Source organism: Carassius gibelio, chromosome B7, assembly GCF_023724105.1.
Source record: "Carassius gibelio isolate Cgi1373 ecotype wild population from Czech Republic chromosome B7, carGib1.2-hapl.c, whole genome shotgun sequence".
NCBI lineage: Eukaryota > Metazoa > Chordata > Actinopteri > Cypriniformes > Cyprinidae > Carassius > Carassius gibelio.
In genome coordinates this window covers 16286168-16308242 of record NC_068402.1, presented here as the reverse complement: position 1 = coordinate 16308242, position 22075 = coordinate 16286168, and the positions used below count along the sequence as shown (strand labels likewise).

General features: G+C 37.0%; 1 protein-coding gene across 23 annotated transcripts in view; it reads left to right on the top strand.

Annotated features, from left to right (window-relative positions):
• The window catches only part of LOC127961456 (MAP kinase-activating death domain protein), a 65765-nt gene that overhangs the window by 40962 nt on the left and 2728 nt on the right, over window positions 1-22075 (top strand). For 2 of the 23 annotated variants that reach the window (XM_052560575.1, XM_052560554.1), the window contains 19 exons: window positions 2709-2817; window positions 4385-4571; window positions 4664-4814; window positions 5153-5356; window positions 6797-6853; window positions 9571-9671; window positions 9804-9884; window positions 12222-12380; window positions 12481-12598; window positions 13057-13119; window positions 13691-13811; window positions 14159-14264; window positions 14610-14720; window positions 14817-14924; window positions 15029-15193; window positions 15367-15439; window positions 17143-17249; window positions 19845-19914; window positions 21894-21940. In XM_052560575.1, the coding sequence (XP_052416535.1) occupies window positions 2709-2817; window positions 4385-4571; window positions 4664-4814; window positions 5153-5356; window positions 6797-6853; window positions 9571-9671; window positions 9804-9884; window positions 12222-12380; window positions 12481-12598; window positions 13057-13119; window positions 13691-13811; window positions 14159-14264; window positions 14610-14720; window positions 14817-14924; window positions 15029-15193; window positions 15367-15439; window positions 17143-17249; window positions 19845-19914; window positions 21894-21940 (2138 nt within the window). Of the gene's footprint in view, window positions 1-2708; window positions 2818-4384; window positions 4572-4663; window positions 4815-5152; window positions 5357-6796; window positions 6854-9570; window positions 9672-9803; window positions 9888-12221; window positions 12381-12480; window positions 12599-13056; window positions 13120-13690; window positions 13812-14158; window positions 14265-14609; window positions 14721-14816; window positions 14925-15028; window positions 15194-15366; window positions 15440-17142; window positions 17250-19844; window positions 19915-21893; window positions 21941-22075 lie in introns of all 23 variants that reach the window. The other 21 variants (XM_052560555.1, XM_052560553.1, XM_052560559.1 and 18 more) reach the window with 13 other exon arrangements.

Below are 22075 nucleotides of genomic sequence, written 5' to 3'. Positions count from 1 at the left end.
AAATGTGGTTTCTGCTACACTTGGTCGATGGGTTTCCACCAAAGTCTCGATGAAGGAGACTTTGAAGTCTGGTGGTTGTGTAGGCGTTTTAAAATAAATCAATGATATGTCAAGGATTGTAGCTTACATGAACAGATAGTGTGGCGCTTTAAGCAGAGCAGTAGTATTGCTGCTTTTAAAGCTGGGTACAGGAGAAAAGCAATAGAGCACTCCAGGACACGAAAGCACACTGCATTTCAGCATTCAATGATAATTTTTTTTCTTTTAATGATCAGTAAACACACACACACAAACACCCTTGTGTTGTCTTTATCGACCAGACAGTCCTTCCAGTAGTTTTACTCTGTCAGTTTTACCCCCTTTGCTATATCCTAAAATTAATTTTTTTTGCGCATATTTTTCAAACAGCATCAAAACTCACAGGAAATACAAATATGATTAGCAATATAAAGCAAAGAATTATGCCTTATTTTAAAAACTCACACTGAGCAGAATGAATCTAGTTTTCATGTCATGTTGAATGTGATCATTCCTTGGGAAAAAAAAATACAAATAAAATGGGGACTTTGTTCTGTTCATTGATTGTTAGTTGGATTTTAATAATGCAACTTGCAATTGATTTTACCAAATAGAATGACATTTTTAATTTCATGGCAACTTTAAAAATAAAAATATTTCAGTTCATTTATAAATTATTTTGAAAAGCACAATTTACTTATTTAGAGCTGACACATTGTTTAAATAATATTTCTGCTCATTATATGCTCTTTTTATGAATGGAGTTGGAATGGAGTGTGAAATGCTTATATTTTTCTGATTTCAGTCTTTCTCTCTCTTTTTCATATTCCATGCTCTCTGCTGGTTTTCTCTGTTGTATATGTACATGTGTCCGGTGCTTGTGGTTGTGGGTTGATGTTTGGACTGGTTCTGTCTGGGCCGGTGTTGTTCTCTGTCCCCTCTTTGACCCCTGCACTAATTCTGGCTTCTGTGTCCAGTATTTGGGCTAAATTCTCTAATGGAGATTGTAACAGAGATCGGCCCGGGGAGCGGAGAAGGTGGGTTCTGCCCGTTGCTGCGTGAGCTGCATGCTTCTCCAAAGCCAGTCAGCTACATCTCCCAGCATCCTGTTCCACCATTGCTTCCTCATTCCTAATGTCAGATGTCAGTCACTGTCAAGTGTGTGTTTGACTCTTTTGTTTCACATGGCATCTGTTCTGTTGATGGACTAGACCTGTAATCTAAAAAGAAAAAAAACTTGTGCTGTGTTATATAGAAAGTCTGGGTTTGGATTATGGATTATCCTAAAAATTAGATGAAGTTGGGTGAGAAAATGTCCAGAATGTGCAGATCTATGCAGAAAGTGGCTTTGAAAATAAATGTGTTGATTTTGCGGGGAAAAAAGGGGCAATTACTCAGTAATTATCACAAAATAAACAGACTCAGGGTTATTGAAGATTGTTCTGAACAACAATTGTGTCCTGATCATCCCGTCTTTTGGTTCCCATATTGACCTTCTGACTATACATTATAGTTTGAGGATAGTAAGATTTGTTGTATTGGTAACAAAGGCTGCATTTATTTGATAAAATTAAATATAGTAAATACAGTAATGTTCAAATTTAAATGAACTGTTTTCTATTTTAATATATTTTAAAATGTAGTTTATTATCAATTCTCAGCTGTCGTTGTTCCAGTTTTCAGGCCCTGAGTCTTCAGAAATTATCCTAATATGCTGACTTGGTGCTCAAGATACATTACTTATTATTATCACTGTTGAAATCTGTTGCACTGGTAAATATTTATATATTATATATATGATTTTTTTATATTTTCATCATAAGGCGTGTAAGTCTTGTCTGAAAATATTCCCTGGCCAAATCTAACGTGCAATCTAAGCACACAGTGTGAAATATGTGTGAAGATGTCCATCTGTTAATGACCTTGTATGCAGCACAAACCATCCATGCACATGTAAATGTTCAGATGAATGCACAGAGGCTGTATAGACACACACTGTGTGTTAGTGTGCTGTTGCCTTACACTCACAGCTAAGTGTGTGTAGTATGATCATCTGAACCGTAAGGGCATTTTTAATTCTTTTTTTGTGTTTCTTGTTGCCATCAAGTCTGTTTCTCACTCGTCCATTCTTCCACTGATCTTTCTCACTCTGTTCTCTGCCTGTGTGTGTGTGTGTGTGTGTGTGCGCTCCAAACAGCATCATTGCTCCCGTAGCTGTCCTTACCGCTCCAGTCCTTCAGTCGCACCTCTAACGGTCAGCGTTAGCATCATTAGTCATGTAATACTCCCTAACTGCAGTGTCCAAAAAACTGAGGTGCAAAGGAACATTAGCAAGTTGCTTTAGTGTGTATTTAAGTCTATTAAAAGCTGTATGTGTGTTGCCCTTTACTTCTATTAAATCTGTGCCATTACCAGACATGGGGTTAAAACATCTGTGTAGAGGTCTAAGACTGCACTGTGTTTTAATGCTGTCGTCTTTGTGTTTCTGCTGTGGTGTTTATTTGATGTGTGTTTTCAAGTGGATTGTTTACTAAAGAATTTTAAAGAAATTCATGCTTTGTGAGTGTTTATGCAGGGGTTGTGTGGAGGTGGATAGGTTGGCGTTAACACATGGAAGCAGGTTTCATGTGACACACATTCGTACATATAAGTTCTATATCCAGTCTGACGAAGTGTATGGTCTGTTGTAGGTGCTCGAGCCCCCAGAGCTCTGGTAGATCAGAAACCCTCTGTTATCAAGCACAGTCCCACCGTCAAAAGAGAGTCTCCATCTCCTCAGGGCAGATCCAACAACACCAGGTACTGCAATGACCCTCATATTTATTCATTTATGTGTCTTTATCTGAAGGAAGGATCTTACAAATTAGAAAAATACAAGCAGATGTGATTACTCCAAGCAAGAAAACACTATCTTGCATATATCAAAAGAGTAAAATAGTTTCCACCCCCTTGTGCTTTTAAAATAATAGAATATATACGTATATGCCCCCTTCCGTTTTTTTTCTTCCATATTTGCATATTTTTTGCAATTACATTTTCACATAGGACCAGGCAGGTTTGGACAGCTTTTTTTCCCTTAATAAATAAAATCATTATTTATTTGGGTTATCTTTGTGTAATATAAAAATTAGTTTGATGATCTGAATCATTTAAGAGTGACAAACCTGCAAAAAAAGAAAAAACAAATGAAGGGGGTAGAAACATTTTTTACAGCATTGTATATGTGTGTCAGTGATGCGCGGTCACCCGCAGTCACGAGTCATCCAAAAATATTTTTAATGATATTCGGGTCACGGTCGGTCGGGTCGTTTGAAATAAAAATGCCAATTAAACCTTTGTAATTTATATAGTTCTAGACACAATTTTGAAATACATAGGCCTTCACTTTATTGGCTGAATAACTGGCGCGAAGATGACGCATGAGCTCAGTCTGCAGGTAGAGATGGAGGAAGCAAGAGAAAAGGTGAAGACTGGGGAGCAACGTCACGATCACTTGCATTGCATGTGCAATTGCAGTTGCATTGCTCTCACGAGCTCTGATCAGAACAAACCCGAACCTCACTGTCTGCTGAACTGGCAGAAACATAAAAATAGACATAGCCAGACTAGACTATTTAAGTAAAGATTATGAGATTACTGACGATTTTTTATCATTCTTGACAAAATTAGAATATATTAAGGTATTTCCTTTTTTTTTTTTTTTGCCTAGTTACTACGTCTATGGCCCAAGGACGCTACGATGAGCATTTACTACTTGTAAAAAATGCGGGTCAAGAAGCGGGTCGGGTACAATATTTTCTTTTTCCTTTTTTGCGGTCCGAGTTGCTGGCGGGTTAGTTGAAAACGTCGGTCGGGTGCGGGTTGTTTATACATTGACCCGCGCATCACTGATATATAACAATATTTAGAAATGCACTGTACATCTATAATCATTGTATATACATGGTCCTATGTAAATTTTATTTTAAAATGTATTTTATTCTTGTGATGACGTTAGAATGATCCTTCAGAAATCCTGTATGTATGATGATTTTATGCTCAAGAAGCATTTCTCATTATTAATGTTTAATGTCCAGAGGATTTTTTGATTAATGGAAAGTTCAAAAGAACAGAATTTTTTATATTTATTAATATAATGCAAATAAAAGAAAGCTTACTGACTGTCCTGACTGATAGTGTTAAAAATAAAAACCTATAGTTAAAAATATACCATTAATTAATAACCTCAGAACAACAAAATAGTTGGGATTTAAAATGTTATTTTATTTTCTAACCGTCTTCTGTACTTCTGTTGTGCTCTATTGAGGGCCTATGAAGTGAATATGTAGCTCTTCCTCGCTTAAACCTGGTCTTTTTTTCTGTGCAGTGAGAACCAGCAGTTTCTCAAGGAGGTGGTCCAGAGCGTGCACGATGGGCAGGGGGTGGGCTGGCTCAACATGAAGAAAGTACGGCGCCTGCTGGAGAACGAACAGCTCAGAGTCTTTGTGCTCAGCAAACTCAACCGGTCGGTCCAATCAGAAGAGGATGCTCAGCAGGAAGTCATAAGAGATGTGGTGAGTTAGAAGTGACGTGCTGAACCGAAGCAAGGCTCCAATATTTGACTTCTGTTTTATTGATTATGTGGTTTGTGTGCCTGTATATAAAGGAGATAAACAGGAAGGTGTACAAAGGCATGTTGGACCTATTGAAGTGCACAGTGTCCAGTTTGGAGCACTCATACACTAATGCTGGCCTGGGAGGCATGGCCAGTGTCTTCAGTCTGCTAGAGATAGCACGCACCCACTACCAAACCAAAGGTAATTCTCATTCAAATGTCCCAATTAAATGTTTAGGTGAATATTTAGCAACAAACGTGGTTTCTGCATGCATTCAGAGCAATAGACATGTACCAACACAAATAGTTTTTGCTTTCGAGAGTCTTGTTCCTCTTCACAGCCGTGTCCATGTTGGTGTCAGTCACTTTTACAAATCCTTGGGTTTCAGCCTTTCTTTTCGTACCTTTTTAGAAAAGAATCACCTGTAGCATGTCTTCAGATTTAACTTCTATCCCTTTGTTTCTCCATGTGTCTTTGCTATTTCCTCTTCTTCCTTTTTCCTGTGCTCTGTTTCCTTGGTGCCCACTTGTGGCTCACAGACCCAGAGAAGCGGAAACGGAGCCCCACGGAGGGGGTTAGCAGCCCGGGCAGTAAGGAGAGCCCATCGGGTCGAATGGAGAACGCCAGGGCAGCTGGTGTGCTCCTGGTACCCCGTATCCAATTGCCACCACCCTCCTCTGGAAAATCTTCACAGCATTTTGATACCCGGAGTCTGAACGAGGAGAATTTTATTGCTTCCATTGGTGTGTAAACCGTAGACCCCATTGCATGCCCCCCGCCCCCTTCAAACTGCTTGTTACGTTCCTTGAACTCCCTAGGGGCAACGTGTCCCTTCGGGCTGCATCCTTTATTTCATTAACTGTCTACACAAACTTTCTGCCTGAAGTTAAGAACTAAGTTGGCTGAAGAGTTCCTATACCCAAAATTGAAAATTCTGCCATCATTTTCTCACCCTCATGTTGTTTCAAACCTGTATGACTTTCTTTCCTCTGTGGAAAACAAACAAAAAAAGTTGTTTTGAAGGTCATTGGGGTCTAAAACATCACGAGACCCTTCATTCATGGACAGAAAAAACTTTAGTGTTCCAGACAATAAGTAAAGTCATACAGGTTTGGAGCGGCATGAGGCTGAGAAAATGACAGAAATTACTTTTTTTGGGTGAACTGTTAGTTTAAACGTTGTAGTTTTCCTTCCAAAAACAGTTGTCAAATTCTCCAGTTCAGTAACTTTTGGAGCCAGCTAAATTTTAAGGTGGCATTGGTTTGTGTAGACATATTAGTGGAATATTGTGATGGATATGAACCCAATTTATGTAGACTTCTTCTGGAATGTTCAGCGTGTTTTTTCAAATCCTGTATGCCAGTCCCAACTCCCCTTAAATCCATTGGATGCATGTTAGTGAAAGAGCTGCTAAGAGTGAAAAAGTGGGACGGTGAAGGTCTTGGACTGTACCACTACTCTCTTTAAAAGGGTCCTGAGCTGTTGCCTCCCCTGTTAACAGTCCTATGATGAGCCCTAAAGCTAACCACTGATGTCTGGCTTGTGGATTTTTAGGCCCAGGCCTCTGTTTGGTGGTCATATCTGGGTCTGTGTACAGGGGACCGTTCAACCTCTCCAAAGCCCAACCCTCATAACTTTGCCTTGTCTGTCATTGGTAATAATGCACCTGCAATTCTACGGAATGTACCCCTGCTTTTGCAACACCTCATTTCATCCAACAGCTGTGAGGCTGATTTGTCGTCCTCATTTCACGCCTTCTACATCTCCACCCTCGCCTTGGAGAGCCATTGCCCATTATGGATGACAAGAATGGGGAAAGAAAACCAAGGCATGAGGCTGATTTTGTGAAATCTATCATTTTGGCTCTTCAGGAACAGGGTCGCAGAGCTTAGGATGTTTTGTAATGGGACCTCATTAGCTTAAATGATTGGATGGTTTTACATGACGTGTCAGATCTATCATTTAGCTTGCATATGGTTGTGTGATCATTGCAAAACATCCTTGTTTTGGAAAATTACAATTTGCACCGGTTCAGTTTTATTTATTGATTTTTTTTTATTATTATTTTTCTCTCTCTCTTAAAAAAAAAAAGAAAAAAGCTCATCCTCCATATCTGACAATTCAACCAGCTCTCTGATTCTCTCTCTGTCTTTCTCTCCTTGCTTGCATTGCATCTTGGGTAGAATTGTGGAGCAAGCACCAGGATAACAGAAAGCAAAAAGCTTTGGAAAAAGAACAGAGTAAGATCACTTCCCTAAGCACCCAATTAGACTTTACTTTGCAAACAGAGACTTTCTATCTGCACCAGTCCTCTTCCCTTAAACCCTTTTCGGTAACACTTTCTATGAAGCCCGTATTTATAATACATTATAAGGGTATTCTTAAGGCATTATAATGAATGCATTATAAAAAAACTTATAATATTTTGTATCATCTAGTGAATATTCATAAGAACAGTTTTAATATATTATAATATTTACTTATTTGTGGTTATAGCTTTTAAAAGTATGATGATTTATAACACAATAAACATGTTGCATCAACTTTTACAATGTATTATATTTCTCATAGTTATAAATTATTATAAGTCTCATATCTTACCATTTTTCCGATGCTACTTTACTTAAAGCAGTCAAAGTCCACTTATAAATAGTAATAATATTAATAATAATAAAAAATTATCTCAAACAGCCATAAGATCAAATATCAAATCAGATGAATGTGTAATATGACACATTTGCTTTGAACTATTTTTATTGTAATATCAGTTTATTATTTGTATTATTTTGATAGTACCCTTTAGACAGCTGTTGATGAGTAACTCTGCAACCACATGTCAACTAGCAGTCATTGGAGTATTAGTATTTCTGCTGCTGTAAATATATGCTAACACTTTATTGTGATGGTCAACCAACAGATAAACTGAATATAAGTGTCTTTGCAAGTATGTCAACTTATTCTAGCATACTAGATTCTACCATTCTTGAGAATACTAATACTCTAATGAGAGGTAGTTGGTATGTAGTTGCAAAGTCACTTATAGTCGATTGATTAAGGGGACAATCAAAATAAAATGTAACCATATAAAACATTTTGTTTTTTTTTCAGTTGGAGTATTAAGCTCACATCAATTAATTAACATTAGCTCCACAGGAAAGACTCAAATAACACTCAACATCTAATCACTCACAAGCTGTAGTAAGATACTGTGCAGATCTTAAACATTGTCAAGATATAATACAGTCCATTATACTGTAAATGAAGTAGATATAATATGTTGTTTATTGTGTTATAAATAATCATACTTAAACTTATAACCGGAAATAAATGTTATGTATTATTATTGTTGTTATGATTATTCATGAGTTGATATAACATATTATAATGTTTTATAATGTATTATGCATTTATTATAATGCCTTAAGGATACCCTTATAATGTATTATAAATACAGGCTTCATAGAAAGTGTTACCCCACTTTCTAATGTGAGGAGAAGCAGATTTGGCCCCCAAATATTCAACTACGTTTCAGAAAGCCCATTTAGACATGTGGGCCAAAGATTATTCCAATGATTAATTTGCATTTATTTAAAAAGAGCAAGGTATATAGATTCAAACTAAAAAAAAAAATGCAATCCAATCCATTTAAATCACATTGAAATGAAATCAGTATTTGGGCCAGTATATTTCTAAGTGTGCAAATCTGACTCTTGACTAGGGATGTGCATTTTGGTAATTTTGACAGCTTGAGTACTTGACACATATTAGCTTGGGCTACTTGAGAACTCTGGGTGGCCAATGAGCAGAATGTCAGAAGGCCTTCTATTGCCATTGTATCACATCATTGTTTTTTAAGCGTCTCACACCATGAGCACAGTGTTTTTTATGATTTGTCATAGTAATATTGTTTTTGTCTAGTTTAGCTCTTTTTTTTAAAAACACGTGTTTCAGTGTATACACACTACATGTGGACTGAAAGTCAGCCTCCATGCGTAGGTGGCATCCAATCATGGCAATCAGACAACAAGGGATTGTACTGATGTACTGTATAACCAATCACAAAATTGTTCATTATTAACCAATGCTGTCTCTTTGTAGTACTCTGGTACTAATGCCCATCCCTGCTCTAGACTGGTTTGCTCTGTTTTTAACTTGGCAACTTTTCTTATAAGCATTCACCACGATGAAATAGATTTATCTACATTTCTATCTACGACTTTCTACATTTATAAAATTTTTCTTTGCTGTCAGGTCATGTAAATAAATGTACATTTGAAGCACAGTTCTCTTTACAGTTAAGTCTCAAGGACTGAACACAGGCATGTGTTGTATTTGGTTTTCCACCTCCTTTTAATTAATGATCTTACTTTTTATGCAAGTATGAAATATGAGATAAACTACATTATCTCACATTTCAGTAACCTGTTTCAGTTGAGTATTGAAAGAAAATGTTTTTACAGAAGATTTGGAATGCAGCTTTGGAATTTTTGTTTTGTTTTATTATTATTTATTGTTTTTGTTCTATATGCATCATACAGTACAGCATAATCAATTTTAACCAAGCTGGGGTTTGCCATTGCAATATCAGTTTCTTCATTTAAGAAGCAGTGAGTGCGCTAGTTGTAGCTGAAGCTTCCTCCTGTCTGATTGATTGTCTGCGTTTGCCTGCATGTGTGACTGCTTCTGTCTGTGTGTCTGGGATATCTTGCGCTACTTTCTTCTGATCTGCTTCTGTGAGTTTCCCCAATATGACCGCAAGCATTATTTGTTACTCTCTGCCTGACCCTTGTAGTCTAATGAGTGGCAGCCGGCTGAATGGCATTATTCTCCTCGGTGAAATCGATAACTGTCCCTCTCCAGAACAGAGATGGCTTCAGCTCGCTGTTAGTCATGTGACATCCCAGAATGCTGTGCAGAGTATTAATGGATGGAAGAGCTGATCATGTGTTTTCTACAGGGGCTGATGGAGCAAAACAGCGTCTGGAAGGTGGAGACACTGAGGAAAAGAAATCACAGATCAGTGCTGACAGTGGCCTCAGTGTAACGTCTGGCTCACAGGCGGGTTTTAACCTAATACCATGATATAAATCTTAAAACTTTGACTATTTTATTTAAAAATGGATGAATGCATGTAAAAATACCTGTACGTATTGTTGTCCATATTGTTCTTCTTGCTTGTCCCTTCTGCAGAAGAGTGATACAGAGTCCGTGGCAAGCTCCGAGCCTCCTGCTCTGACGAGAAGCACCAGCCAGGACTCTGAGGCCAGCACAGTGGTAGGACACGGCCATTACAGAGACACTGTCATCCTTTCCCTAAAATACCATCCAGATCATATGTAGTTCCCACAGACAGTCGTTTCACAGTTTTTACAGCCTTTATTTATTACTATCTTGTATCATAGACAAGTTTGTTACTTTCTGTTTATATTTATGGATAGTTCACTCGAAAATTATTTCATGATTTACTTTACCCCCTTTTCCTTTCAAACTTTCATAATTTTCTCTCTTCTATAGACCACAAAATTAGATTTTAGGGAGAATGGTCTCACTGACCATAACAGTAGTCCATACGACTCATATGCAATATTACAAGAGTTCTGAATCTTATATCTAATATCCTGTGAATGAATGATTTAGGAATTTAGGATCCAGTCTGTCCACAAAAGACAGCCCAAGCTTGAAGCTTTTAGTCATTTGAGTCACTTTCGAATACCATTCAATAACTCTTGATTTGTTTGTTTTTTTGTAAATGAAATTAATACTTTTATTCAAAAAGGATGCATTTAATTAGTCTACAATTAAAGTAAATACATGTATAAGTTACTTACGGTTTCAGTTTCAAATATGTGCTGTTCTTTTGAACTTTATTTTCATCAAAGAATAATAATAAGAAATGTTTCTTAAGCTCCCAGTCAGCATATTAGAATGATTTCTGAACACTGAAGACTCGAGTAATGATGCTGAAAATTCAGTTGTCCCTTCACAGCAATAAACTACATTTTAAAATATATTAAATTAGAAATCTGTTTTTTTAAATTGCTGTTATTAGGGCTGGGCATCTATTCAAATGTCTCTATTAGATTCAATTTTGATTCATAAGCTCTAGATTCAATTTGATTCTCAATTTTTTTGTATTTATTATTATATTCAGTGACTATATTTTTCATGCAAATGCTATTGATATTTCCAAATAATTAACAGTAAACATTTATAAAAAATGGTGAATTTATAAAAGACATTAAGTGCCACAGGCCTGCATTTTAAACCTTTGTGTGTGTGTGTGTGTGTGTGTTGGTTTTTTAAACAATAATTTGGCCCTATAAAATGTTCTTATTAATTTTTCTTTATTTAAATAAATTATTATATTAACAAATCTTTATTTTTAAAGGAATTACCACATTTGTTTTTGTTTTAATTTTATCAGTAAACCTCTGTTGTGCAGCACTTAACATTCTTATACATTTTTCTGGTGATCAGATGAAGACATAAAACTATTTAATTTATCCTAATGTTTTTTGTTTGTTTGATTAGGATAAATTAAATAGTTTTATGCCTTCATCTGATCACCAGAAAATTGATAAGAATGTTAAGTGCTGCACAACAGAGGTTTACTGATAAAATTAAAACGAACACAAATGTGGTAATTCCTTTAAAAATAAAGATTTATTAATATTTATTATTATTAGTAGTAGTAGCTTTGTTGTTATATTGAATCTTAAGACTGCTACTGTAAATAGTAATATATTTTTGACAGTTTCTTCACGTTAAACCAAACGTTTATTTTGATGGGTTTCAATGATGAACTTGCAGCTGCTGTGCATGTGATATGATGGTTGTTTTGTCAGGTTAAACGGTAAAATGCTAATGAAGGGACTTGTGTATTCATATCGTCATAGTGAGACGGCAGAGGCTGAAAACACCTGAGCGTAGTCCACGCTTGTGTAGACAAAACTGTGCGTTGCACCATTCGCCATTCATTCATTCATTCATTACGGAAATGATGGTGCCTTTACGCGTGATATCAAATTCTTTCACAGATTTTAGTATTACTATAGAACTTAACTTGAGCATTGCAAATCACACATATTGCTTTGTTGTTGGTTTTTGTCAGCAGTATCTCTGCCATGATAAGCACTGAATGAGTGAGTGACAGGCTTTCTGTTGTGACATTGTGCAAGGTAAATAAGAAGGTAACATCTAGTGGAGAAGACTAATGAAAAGATTCACATTAATCAGATCTTCTTTTAAATGTTTGCTGAAACATATATCGGAAAAGATCGATTCGTGGCTTTTGAGAATCAATATCGAATCGATATTAATCGAAAAATAGATTTTTTTTGCCCAGCCCTAGCTGTTATTATTATATTTTGATCAAATACTTGCAGCTTTGAGTAGCAGTCTTTTCTCAAGATCATTAAAAATGTCTTTAACAATTCAAACTTTGGTATAAAACAATCTGCTTATTGTCGTCTTGCAGAAAATCTCAGTTCATGCATATTTTAAACAACATTTAGATTTTTCATTTTTATAAGGAATTATCCCATTAAGTAGCTGCATAATTCTTCTTGTTTGCCGTCCTGTTGCTGACCTCTGACCTTGGATCTGTAGGTGAGTAACAGCTCAGGTGAGACGCTGGGTGCGGACAGTGACCTGAGCAGCACTGCTGGAGACGGCCTGACAGGAAGACATGCTCAACATCTCAACCTGTCCCGGGGCACACTGTCTGACAGCGAGATTGAGACCAACCCTGCGACCAGCTCTGTGTTTGTGAGGATCTCTTTGTTTTAGTCCTCCTCTTCACCTCATCCAATCAAATGAAGGATAATAAAATAATGAATATGGACAATTGTCAATGTCACACATATAGGGCAAGACTCATAAGCTGAAGCCAGGAGTGAAGGAGCCTCTTGGTGTTAATAAGGGAGCACCAGCTCCGCCCCTCGAGGATGTTAGCATGAGGATCTATCTGTGTGAGGGGCTGCTGGGTAAGAGTCGATCCGCTTCCTAAATCCATTCAACATTCCTTTCCCTCCATGCCTTTTGTTTCCTTTTCTCTTCTCTTCTTTCATGTCCGTTCTCACGGCTTTAGTAATCAACTTTGGCATATTTTTTAAGGTCTGTGTTCATTAAAATGATGAGGTATTTCCAAAGGTTTTCCATAACCTCATCGTTTTCAAGTTGTAATAACATGTCTGCGGCTCAGAACAATGTTTTCAGCAGTTTGTTCTGTAAACTCTGCTTATATTCTGATCATTAGAGAAGTGTTCTGTTAATTTGCTGTCCTCATTTATAACCAGTGTGTTGTGATTTTTTGGTTTGCATATCTCTGACAGCACACAGCTTTGCTTCTATCACTAACACATTCTTTGACTTTTGCTATGCGGCCACCACCTTTTCCCTCTCTCTCCTTTTTCTTTGTCTTCTTCCGCTTAATGCCACGAAGGGCGAGATAAAAGCTCAGTTTGGGACCAACTGGAGGATGCCGCCATGGAGACCTTTTCTCTGAGTATGCTTGAACTCTGACCTTTGGGATGTGTGTATTTTGGGATTGTGAAGTTGTAGTATTAGACACTACATGCATTCCCTCACATCCATACAAAGTACTGTATGGAGCATGTAGGGTGTTTTGTGTGTGTGTGTGTGTGTGTGTGTTCTTCTTCCAAGAAATGAAATATATTTGAATGTATTGGCGTGTGCATGGTAATGTTTGCATGAAGGGAGAATTAAAATACCCAAGCCAGACAGATCAGATAAGCCAACATTATTTTGTAATTAAATGTGTTTGTGTGATAAAAGCTGCCTGAGAGAATGGGAATGCTGAAACAAAAAGCAGATGTATGGAGGCGTGTGTTACCTCTGTGTTAAAATTAATTTCATGAGATTTGATGGCGAGCTCTATTTATTACAGCATGCTGCGCAGTTGCTTTGGGTGCTTGACGTCTCTTTCTGTTAATGTTTTATTTGAATACATATCTTGAACATCTTACATTTACAATAAACAGTGTTTTATGCTGGCGTGTTATGTTGAAATCCTGTTTTACTCGAGTTAAGAGTGAAAATGTGTGTGTATGCGTTAGGTAAGGAGCGTTCTACTCTGTGGGATCAGATGCAGTTCTGGGAGGATGCCTTCCTGGACGCCGTTATGTTGGAAAGGGAAGGAATGGGGATGGATCAGGGACCACAAGAAATGATTGACAGGTTAGTATGTTATATAAGTGCCTACATTAGTGTTCACACCGAATCGAAATGGAAAAACATCTGCATAACTAGTCCAGTAAGAGTCTCTTTCATTCATAATCCTCGGTTTTCAACAGTTTACATACTTTACTGATGGCAGAATGCATATTGGTTGTTCACATGCTTTTGTACAAATTACACCCATCCGACCGTGCTGAAATGCTTTCACATGTTCTGCTCCAGAAGAATGACAGCATTTTGGAATGGTTTAAGCTAGAAGCTATTTAGTTATGCTAGGATTCAGATGTAAACTGTGCTGTTGTGTTTGGATGATGTTGTCCAAATACGACTGTGCTGTGGTCTCTCAGGTATCTGTCTCTGGCAGAGCATGACCGCAAGAGACTGGAGGACGACGAGGACAGACTACTGGCCACTCTTCTGCATAACATGATCGCTTACATGCTTATGATAAAGGTATACGCATATCGGTTTAAGTGAATATGGAGATTTTTAAAGTGTACGGTTCAGTTGTGACATATATTCAGCCATTCAGTGTTACCAAATAATTACATTCATATACAGGAATAGTTTGGGGTCAGTTATTCATTCTTCTTCTTTTAAGAAATCGGTACTTTTATTTGGCAAGAATGCATTAATTAGATCAAAAGTGACAGTAAAGACATCTATAATGTTATAAAGGATTTATGGCTCAAATAACTTAACTTTCTGTTCGTTGAAGACTACTGGGGAAAAAGTACTACTGTACGGCTTCTGCAAAAATATGAACTTACGTTAAAATTAACTCTTGCTGCTGTCTAGGTCAATAAAAATGACATCAGGAAAAAGGTACGGCGTCTTATGGGGAAATCTCACATTGGCCTCACACACAGTCAAGAGGTCAATGAAGTCCTGGACCGCCTCGCACATTTGGTAAGAGCCGTTTAAATGAAGAGTTACAGCTGTTGCATGGAAACCAGTAGCCAGATCAGGTGATGAGTGAATGATTGACCGTTTGTTTTGTTGCAGAGTGGCCGGGAGCTTCCCATCAGGCCAAGTGGCAGCCGGCACATTAAGAAGCAGACATTCGTCGTGCATGCTGGGACTGATACAACTGGTGATATATTTTTCATGGAGGTATGAGTTTTGTGTGTCCTTTTATTCTATTTAACAAGTCAGCATGAAAACATATTGTAAATCAGCATTCACTCTTTCTTTCCTCATCCACGTGTGTGTGATAGGTGTGTGACGACTGCATCGTATTGCGCAGTAACATCGGCACAGTCTATGAGCGCTGGTGGTATGAGAAGCTCATAAATATGACCTACTGTCCCAAGACCAAAGTGTTGTGTCTGTGGAGGAGAAACGGTCAAGAAACACAGCTTAACAAGTTCTACACCAAGAAGGTAGGACAAACATCAGTTTAAGGCTACTGTAGTGCACACACAACACATACTTCAAAATGTGACAATGTCTCATTCTCAGTTCACAAATTTGATATTGTTTCAGCATAGTCAGTGGAAACTGGAATCAGTTACTGTACTTCTCTTTCTCTGTTTCTGTGTTTTTGTGTGATAAGTGTCGGGAACTGTACTACTGTGTTAAAGACAGCATGGAGCGTGCTGCCGCACGACAACAAAGCATCAAACCAGGTACATTGTGCATCTTTGTACACAACCATTCAAGAGTTTTGTGTCTTATGTTCTTTTGGTCCCACTTTATATCTTGTCCCTAATACCTGTGTACTCACACAGTAACTAGATGTGTAAGTATGTATCCATAGTGTAAGTACCGTACATATTTTTGTACATAGTATCTATAGCTGTCATGTTTGTTCCACTACGCATTTGTAACAACCCACCGAATGGTATATTTAAATACAAATGTGTTACAGGACATTGGTAACAACACTTTTTGGTAATAAAAGTACAAATCTGTAACAGGACTAACAGCACTTTTTGGTAAAGAAAGTGTTACCCTCTACATTAGATTTATCATGTAATTACTCTTGATGTTACACAGCAGCAACCAATTGGTTAGGTTTACATATAAATTGTGGTTGGTGTCCAGAATGTTACACTTTATATTAAGTGGACAGTTCCTGAGGAGTTACCATGTGAGTACACTGTTATTACAGTGGTGCATCAACTCCAACTCTAGATCCAACTCCTCCCACTTAACATATCCCTAAACCTGCCCCAATTACTCTTATACATATCGTTGTTACAAACTGTAGTTATATAATTCCTGCTACACAAGTACTTAGTGAAGTGAAACAAAGTGTTGTTACCAATGTCCTGTTACACATTTGTACTTACACAAACCGTCCTGAGGATTGTTACATGTGTGTAGCTCCAGAAATATTAGATCTGTAGATACTATGTGTACTTAAACTGTGGTTACATACTACATACACATTTAATTATTATTTAAGTACACAGGGATTAGGGGCACTTAATATAAAGTGCAACCTTTTTTTTAACCTTTTTATTTATTTAGGCTCGTTCATTTGATCAAAAAATTACAGTACTGTTTTCTATTTGAATCCATTTTAAAATGTTATTTATTAACGCTGTCAAATTATTAATCACATCCAAAATAAAAGTTTTTGTTTACATAATATATGTGTGTATAATGTGTAAGTGTATTAGGTATATATAAATGCAAACATATGCATGTACTTTATATATTTAAGAAAAATATGTTATGTTTATATGTTCAATATATTTATATATAATACAAAATATGAGATTATAAATATATAAATATGAAAATACATGTCAATATTTTGAAAATACATGAATTATATGTATGAATATACACCGCACACATACATATTTTATGTAAACAAATTATTTTGGATGCAGATTTATTTTGGAATTGTTTGACAGCACTATAATTTATTCCTTGAAGGCAAATCTGAATTTTCTCCAGCCTTCAGTTTCACATGATCCTACAGAAATCATTCTAATATGCTGATTTGGTACTTAAGAAATATTTATTTATTATTATTATTATTATTATCACGGCTGAAAACAGTTGTGCTTCTTAATATTTTTGTGGAAACCATGAGATATTTGTTTTGGATTTTTCAAGATGTGGTTCAAAATAGAAATCTTTACAATTGCTTGTAAACAATTTGTTGTGTCCTTTCTGAATAAAAAGTATCAATTCTTACTGACCCCAAACTGTTGAACTGTAGTGCATGGGTTTTAGCAGTCATCTCAATGAAAGTGGCCCAATTTACTACTTGTATTATTGGATATATAATATCCTGCTTCTTGTTGTTGGAATAAACAAAGTATTTATTAATGTTTTATTTCTCATTGCGATGTGCTTTTTTTCATGTGTGTAGGTCCAGAGCTGGGAGGCGAGTTTCCAGTACAGGACATGAAGACAGGGGAGGGTGGTCTCCTTCAGGTCACGCTGGAAGGCATCAACCTCAAATTTATGCACAGCCAGGTAGGAGGTGTTGCCTTTATCATAACCATGACCAAGTGCTTGCCAGATTCAACACCACCCTTCCTCTCATTCTCATCCCATCCAATCCTGTCTCTCTTTTCTGCCACTTCTCATCTGTATTCATCTCATCATCTCTCCAAGTCTCTCTTCCATCCTCTCACTCTTTCTTTCTATCTGTGCCTGACTTCCTTTGAGAATTCTTTTGGAACAACTGACAAAGTAATAAGAAACTGCCCTAAAAGGTTAAATAATTAAAGTATTAAAGTATGAAGCATTAGTTTTTTTAATATTAGACTCTAAAATAAATAAAGATGTGGAAAAAGTCTGTAAGTGTTGTTCCTGAAGAATCTTTAAGAGGAATAGCTGTTGTCTTTTTTCCGTTGTTGTTTGGCTTTATTTGCTGGATGTTTGTTTTTGGGTTGCATAATCACAAGCAGAGATTTACTTTGTCAAATGTCAGAACATGCCACCTGCTGTGTGTGTTAGTATGACGTGTTAATGGTCACGGCGCCCAGCTCTGGTCCTTACGGCTTGTGAGTGTTGGTGTGAAGTCGGTTTGTTGTGGTGTGCCAGAGGTAAGACGTAGAACCTTGTGCAAATCATATTCAGCATGTACAAAATACATTGTTGGGGAGATTGAAAAAATACATTTTGTATTAAAAACCCACTTTAAAACCACTTTTAGTGAGTTTTTTTCATTCTAATACATTTTATTAACCAACTATAAAAACATATGCTTCAAACTGGCTCTAATGGGAGACAATCAGGTAATAGTTTTTAATAATACATGTTTTATATATTCTACTTTAAGTGATTAAGACCATACGTCCGCCTTCTGCTGCAGCTAATATTGCTGTTCTGGGATTATTTAACCTGGTTATTTGTCTCTTGTTACTCTGCTGTTCATAAAACTCTAATGCGAACTGAATGTATGTCTAGAAAACAAAATCCTGCTTTCTTTTTGATTTGAAAAAAACTCCCTCAAGGAGAAAAGCAGTAGTTACGGAACACTGAAACTCTGGAAAAGACCGGACCAATTAGGAAACAATGCAAACCTTAATAAGTCATTTATTTTTATTTTATTTCCAACATAGGTCTTTTGCCTGGGTTATCTTAGGTTATAGTCTTCCACTGCCGTAAGAACTTAAAGAGATAGTTCACCCGTTTACTCACCCTCATGTCGTCCCAGTCCTGTATGACTCGCTTGCTTCTGTGGAATTTAAAAGAAGATATTTTGAGAGATGTTTGCTTTTTTGTCCCAAAAAATGGAAGTCAACTGGTCACCGAAACTGTTCCGCAGAAGAAGGAGCTGGAATGACAGGCTTGGAACTAGATGAGCTGGACAAAAAAAAAAAAAACTAAATTAATATTGAGGACATGGATGCCTCCCTGTTGTCACTAGTCAATTACTTGAGCTTTTAAAGAGTGCTAACAAGTCAAATGTCAGCAGAAGAGCTAAGCGCTCTTGAAACTGTACAAATGGTTTATGTAGTGTAGTTGTGTGTCGTAATGGTTTTGGCTGTAGACTTGTGTGAGGGAGCTGGTCCTCATTGCTGGTGGAGGAGGCATGGAGGGTAATGGGGTGGGAACACATCAGGGATTCAACACTCACATAATGGAAGATATTAACAGCTAATGTACAAAGACTTTGTTCCTTCTGGATGGAATCAGCGGTTGTAGTTTAATACTGTAAGGGTGGGCTCGTAGCACCAGAGAGTGTTCTGTGCTCTTTTTGTCCAATAATAATCCAAACCGTTTCTCTCCCATGCTCTCTCCCCCTGCAAGGAGCGGAAGGTACACAACCTCTGCAGTCTTTGCTTTTTAGTGTACCATTTTCATTTACCTCTTCCTTCTTTTCCTTGTACTGTAGCTTTTCTGGCAGACGCCTGATTTTTTTGATGTCTTTTGTATTATTTTGTCTCAGTTTTTGGTTTCTTTTTGGTCTGTGTGTCTGTCTTTGTTTCTGATGAGGAAATTTTCCATGGACGTCTTTGCATGGGCCCTTTCAGCACGTAGGGGGATCAGTGCCATGAGTTTGTTCCCACTTTTGGTGCAAATGGTCACAGCTGCAGGGTTTATATTAGCTCTTTAGTCTTAAGTGCTTCAAAAATACATCTGTTATACAAGTCTCCAAGTGAATCAAGAACACGTCATGAGTAGTGCAGAATGAATGCAGTTCTGGACTAGTATTGTTAATACACAGCGCTTCTTTTGAAACATAGCCTTTCCTAAGAGCTATGGTGTTGACTTGTTGATTAATTAAATATAATTTAAAAACGACAAAAGAAATATAGATCTGGGGGTATTTTTGACCCATAATGCTGCTCAGGTGTAGAAACTTTCACGGCTCATGGCCCATGTAATCCTGTCAACATGGAAACTTCTCTTTCTGTGCAGTCATATTTTAGTTCTGATAGCTTTCCAACAGCTTGCTTATCATGTTCTTTCTTCGTTTCTCCCTAGTTTACAGTTACTAACTGTCCAGATTGTCATCTCTTCAGAAAATACTTTTTTGTTTTGTTTTCCCACAAGTGCGTGATTGAGTTGGTAACAGTGTGTCCTGTTGTTTTTTTGTTTGTTTTTGTTTGTTTTTAGGTTTTCATAGAGCTGAGTCACATTAAAAAGTGCAATACAGTGAAAGGAGTCTTTGTCCTGGAGGAGTTTGGTAATTACCCCCATTTTGATTCTAGGCCTGTACGTGACACAGCAGTAACCCAGTCACATGAAGAGCAGATTGAGTTATCATGTTCAGTACTGTTAGATGTGGAGGTCTGTATGAGCTTTACAGTAGGAACAAAGGTTATATATAAGACAGTAGGGTGTTGATTTTAGCTGTTGCTCTTGTAATGCACAGTCTGTGAATGACATTATGAAACGTATCACCCCAAAATGAACCAGATCCTATCTGCCTGCAGAATCCTGTTCTCCTTGGGCCGTGGTGTATTTATTATTAATATTTTATTAATGTTAGAGTATTGACACCAGAGATTGTATATTTAAGGATGTATGCTCATTTCCTCTATTTGTACTTTGCCATCTAGAAATGCTCACTTAACATTCATCTGTAAAAACACAAATTATGTAATAGAAATATAGTAAAATATAAAATGTGATATTTAAACAAATATGCAATTTTTTTGCAAATATGCTTTTAATTTGCATGATCATTTTTAAAAACAATTTGAAACATCTATTGAAACAATTGGTTAGATTTTTTAGATCTAAATTTTAGTTATATTTAGTCAAATATGACAGTTTTAATGTCATCTGTTTTTTGGTTATAATGTGAAAATTTCACAGTCTGTTAAAATATTGTTTTATTATTCACATATAACACTGTATTATAGAAAGCATTTAAATCAAACTTTTCCCTTTTTGTGTTTTCAGTGCATCTTTAGTTGGCAAGCTAACAGCTTTATGTAGTGTTAACTGGTTAAGAAATGCTCGGTTTATTAGCTAAAAGAAGGAGGAAAAGGAAAAGGATTCTTCTGGTGGATAAGGTCTCACACCATCAGCAGATTTGAGGAAATAATGCACAGTTCAAGTTCTTTTGTGACGAATTAACTGATCAGCTAGTTGTTTCCTTTGATGCATCTTTTGCAAAGGTTTTCATCAAGAATACTGCTTTAATGATACTTCAACTGAAATTGTCAGTCTCCAAAATAGAAGTCTTTTTAGATTTAGATAATGAATAAAACGAGTAAAGATTTTAGAGACCGGATGTTTTTGCAGATCTGTAGAGTGAAGGGAGGTGCAGTGTATGAAGTCTCTTTTGTAGTCATAGAGTGGGCTCTAGACTGGGTTAGTGCTGTGTCTTTGTGCTTCCTTTTTGTAATCCGCCCCTCATCTTGCTGCTATGAAAACCTTCATTCTCCAGCAGGTAAAGTGCTGTCACCTTTATCCTTTCTTCTCTTTCTTAACCTCTCCTCCTCATGTCATCATCTCTCACACATCCTTTTTCACCACTAATGGCTGTCGACTGCTCATCTGCACTGCACTGCCTTGATGTCACATGTCACTTCTCCTACACTCGAGTTCATACACACTCATGCTTGTAGTAAAAGTCATACCATAAGTGATGGAAAAACCCAGCAGACCCCGGATTTCCTTACAACTTTAAAATTCAATGATATTCCCTTTGTTGCTTTCTCTCTCTCTCTCTCTCTCTCTCTCTCTCTCTCTCTCTCTGATTTCTCCATCTATCCCCCACCACTCTTCCTTTGGCTTTCTTTCTCCTCCTTGAGCCTGCCTTGATTCTGTTCCTCATTGCACAAGAGTTTCTCAGTCTTGTGGGAAACGTCTACTGATGATAAATCCTGTTCAGTGATATGATCTTTATGAGTGCTGCTCTTCTGCTGCAAGATTCAGTGCTCTGTAGCTCTTTCTGAAATGTGCAGGGGTCAGATATAGATTATTAATATTCATTTGTCATGGGCCATATGTATGCCTCCCCTTCTCTCTCTCTCTCTCTCTCTCTCTCTCTCTCGCTCTGTCTCTCTCTCTTTCTCTCTCGCTCTGTCTCTCTCTCTCTGTCTCTATCACTCTTTCTTTCTCCCCGTTTCTGCCCCCTGGCCTTGAATATTGAATATTTGTTATTCCACTGCTGTTGAACTTTTATTTTGTGTCTTGCACTGGGATTTGCAGTTCCTGAAACTAAAGAAGTGGTGATCCATAAGTACAAGACTCCTATGGTAAGATTTCAGTATTCATAAAGTACTACACAGTAGAGCTGGGTATCAATACAGATTTCCTTATTTTTGCTTATAGCTGAATTGAATTTATGATCTTAATTTGTTTATCTGAACTAAACAAATGCTGAACTGACT